Raw genomic sequence first — 3448 nt, forward strand, 5'->3', positions numbered from 1 at the left:
ACTTTAAACCTGCGTGTTTAAGTCTTGGCTAGAGTTAGTCAAGTTTTAAAGTTTTTGTGATAGAGTTATTGCAAAGTGGCTTGTAATAGGTGTATTACAAGTTAGTAAGGGATTAAGAGTTTAATTCCTAGGTTGCATAGGTTGTAATCTGAAAGTTGCTCAGTAGTGAAGTTGAAATCTTACAAGGGTAGGTCATGGTTTTTAATCTCGTTGAGCTGGGAATTTTCCACGTAAAATTCCTCTTGTCATTTAACTTCTGTTTTGTGTGTATGTACCGTCGAACCTGATAGAGAACCTGGTTCTCTATAGAAGTTGGTGGACCCATTCATTCTATCAATTGGTATCAGAGCAGGTTCTTTCTATCAGGTTAACACCTAGAAAGGATTCTCGTGGCTGCTCCTCCAAACTTCGAAGAAGGCCAGTCCACGTACAGACCTCCTAGGTTCAATGGTCAATACTATAGGTGGTGGAAAACTAGGATGCATGACTTCATCATGGCTGAAGACTCTGAGTTATGGGATATAATATGTGATGGACCTTTTGTCCCTACAAAGAACCTTGGTGATCCAGCTGTAGACATTCCCAAGATGAGGAAAGAATTCAATGATGTTGATAGAAAGGCCATAAAAAATAATTTTCGAGCAAAGAAAATTCTTGTATGTGGTATTAGCCCTGATGAATGTAATAGGATATCAACTTGTCAATCAACAAAAGAGATCTGGGAGGCTCTTCAGATAGCTCACGAGGGAACAACTCAGGTGAAGCAATCCAAAATTGATATGCTCACAACATAATATGAGTTCTTCAGAATGAAAGATGATGAATCCATCTAAGATATGCAGACTCGATTCACCTCCATCATCAATGAGCTTCACTCTCTTGGTGAAAGCATTCAAAGAAACAAGCTTGTCAGAAAAATCCTTAGTGTACTGCCCAGTTCTTGGGAAAGCAAAGTTAATGCCATTATAGAGGCTAAGGACTTGCAGACACTAACCATGGATGAACTCGTTAGAAACTTGAAAACCTATGAAATGAAAAAGAAGAAGGACAATGAAAGAAGTTAACCCAAGAGAGAGAAGAACCTAGCTCTCAAGACGGACAACAATGACTCAAGTGGTGAAGACAGGGACATGCCCTACTTGATAAAAAGGTTCCAGAAGATGGTTCACATGAATGGAGGAATTCCAAAAAGAGGTAACTCTAGAAAGCCCCAAAATTATGACCTATGTCATAAATGTGGCAAGCCAGGACACTTCATCAAGGATTACCCCTCCTAAAGCAAGATAAGTATAATAACAACTTTGACAAAGCAGCAAAGAGGAACTAGGTTCCTGGCAAACGCTTTAAGAGAAAGAACGATGCTGACAACGTTGTAAAGCAAGCTCTTGTTGTATAGGGAGACTCCTCCAGCGAATCTGAAGAAGAAGAAGACGACCATAGTGGAGTTCAATGATGGCAATGGAAAATTAAATAACTGAGTATGATTCAATCTTTGCTCTAATGGCTCAATCTGATGACGATACAGATGACGACGGTGATGAGGTAAACTTTGTGGATGTTCAGAGAAATCGGAAATCGTACTCTCCTAAAAAGCTTATGTAATTAGAATGTGCTAATTGATGCTTACCATAGTCTTATCAATGATAAAGATGCTTTAACTATGGAACTAGGGGAATCTGAACAAACTAGAGATGACTTAGTAATCGTTGTTGTTGATTTGAAACAATAGAGAACCTGTAAAGAGAAAAAAATACCTTAGAAGAGAAAATCACTAGTATAGAACATGAACGAGATGATTTAGTGGTGGTTGTGATGGACTTAAAAGAAACCATTGAGTATGTAAGTAAAGAAAAAGAAAACTTGACTGAGAGAGTTGTTATCATTGAGCAAGAAAGATATGACCTAGTAGTAGTGGTAGTAGACTTGAAAGAAACATTTGAGGATTTTAAAGCTGCAAATAGGCCTAGAAACTCTGAAAAGGGATAGGAAGTTGCAAGTGAAGCACACATTAAGCTTGAAAATGAGTTAAACTCGGTAAAGACTAGTCTGTGTGCTGGACTTGAGAAAAATAAACAGCTTTAGGAAGAACTAGGGAAAGTAAAGAGTGATCTTGAGAAATCTCTTAAGTGGACCTGGTCCTCGGATGCTATCACTGCCATGTATACCAACTCTTGGGAAATAGGTAGGGGATTGGGTTTCAAAAGGAAAAGATTCCCTACAACCCTTATAGCAAGTATGTTACTGTACTCGACAATTGGCTATGTACCCACTGTGGCAACAATGGTCACCTTAAGGAAAATTGCATGGCCAGGGTTCAGTCTCATCAGATAAATAAAGTCTTTGCTGAAAGAGCAAGTACTGCAAGAGCACCTGGTCCGTCAAATAGGAAACTATCAAATAGGAAATGCATTTTGTCTGCTTGGACTAAGAGAGCACTCATTCATCCTTTTTCTCTTAACAAGGGACCCAAACTTGTTTGGGTTCCTAAATCTAACCCTTGATTTCCATGTGCAGGGAGTAGTGAAGGAAATCAGCCAATGATGATACATGAATAATGGCTGCTCAAAGGACAGGACTGGAAATACAATCAATCTTACTTCACTAAAAGGTCCTGCAAGGAGAGAGTATACCGTTTTTGAAAATGGTTAAAAAGAGGGTACGCTCTAGGAGTTGAAAAATGTGTGTCAAAGGAAATAGGGTGGAATGCTTGTCCAGGATATTCACAATCTTATATCCTGTGACTGGTGAGGTGTTGTTGTAGCCAAAAGACACAAGTGTACGTATGTTGCTGTGATTAAGCCTCTGCAGAGTGGAGACATAAGTTGGTTGGAAGCTGTTGAAAACAATATTGAATCATGGGACAAAAGTCTGGAGCATGCACGTTGCCTATCTCTAAACAAAGTGGATCTGAAGAACTTGGTTCGTGATCTGATCAAGTTGAGGAAGAAGTATCATAAAGTGTGCACTGTCTCAGCAAAAGAAAAGCATGTCAGATCTTCATTTAAGCCAAAAAGGGGCAGACAACACTTCAGAACCAAGGATGAGATCTTACAAAAACTGTGGCTTTTGTCAAGAATATCCAGGTACCAATAGAAACAAAAATGGCTTGCATCAGACTAAATCATGGAACAGGTTTGGACGATGTCATAAGTGGATAAATGCTATGTTGAAAGAAGAACTACTAACCCACTTAGCTCAAAGAACACCATCTCAGATAGAGTTATTAAAGAGAAGAAAAGGACTCTTAAAAATTTGGGCACAGTCAATATTACTTGACCAAAGCTGCTGACTCAAGTTAGGATATTTGGGTATAACTGTCATGTTCTCAACAATGGGAAGGGTCAACGTTGAAAATTTAATGGCAGAAGAAATGGAGGAATCCTCCTAACATACTCGTCTAAAAAGAGAACAGAGATACTGATCAAGGTAGAGAACGCCCATTAATTCC

At 39.0% G+C, this 3448-nt stretch overlaps 1 protein-coding gene across 1 annotated transcript; it reads left to right on the forward strand.

The window, feature by feature from the left end:
• Positions 1 to 494: 494 nt before the first annotated feature.
• LOC138883959 (uncharacterized) lies at positions 495 to 1064 on the forward strand. The gene is made up of 2 exons (XM_070164686.1): positions 495 to 758; positions 843 to 1064. The coding sequence occupies exons 1-2, from the start codon at positions 495 to 497 to the stop codon at positions 1062 to 1064; spliced, it is 486 nt and encodes a 161-aa protein (XP_070020787.1).
• The last annotated feature ends 2384 nt before the right edge of the window (positions 1065 to 3448 follow it).

The sequence above is a fragment of the Nicotiana sylvestris genome, chromosome 12 (genome assembly GCF_000393655.2).
Source record: "Nicotiana sylvestris chromosome 12, ASM39365v2, whole genome shotgun sequence".
Taxonomy (NCBI): domain Eukaryota; kingdom Viridiplantae; phylum Streptophyta; class Magnoliopsida; order Solanales; family Solanaceae; genus Nicotiana; species Nicotiana sylvestris.

Bases quoted from the DNA above. Each gene is read 5' to 3' on its own strand.
- LOC138883959 (XM_070164686.1), top strand. From the start codon at position 495: ATGGCTGAAGACTCTGAGTTATGGGATATAATATGTGATGGACCTTTT. The intron at 759-842 runs GTGAAGCAATCC...TAAGATATGCAG, and splicing joins CTCACGAGGGAACAACTCAG to ACTCGATTCACCTCCATCAT.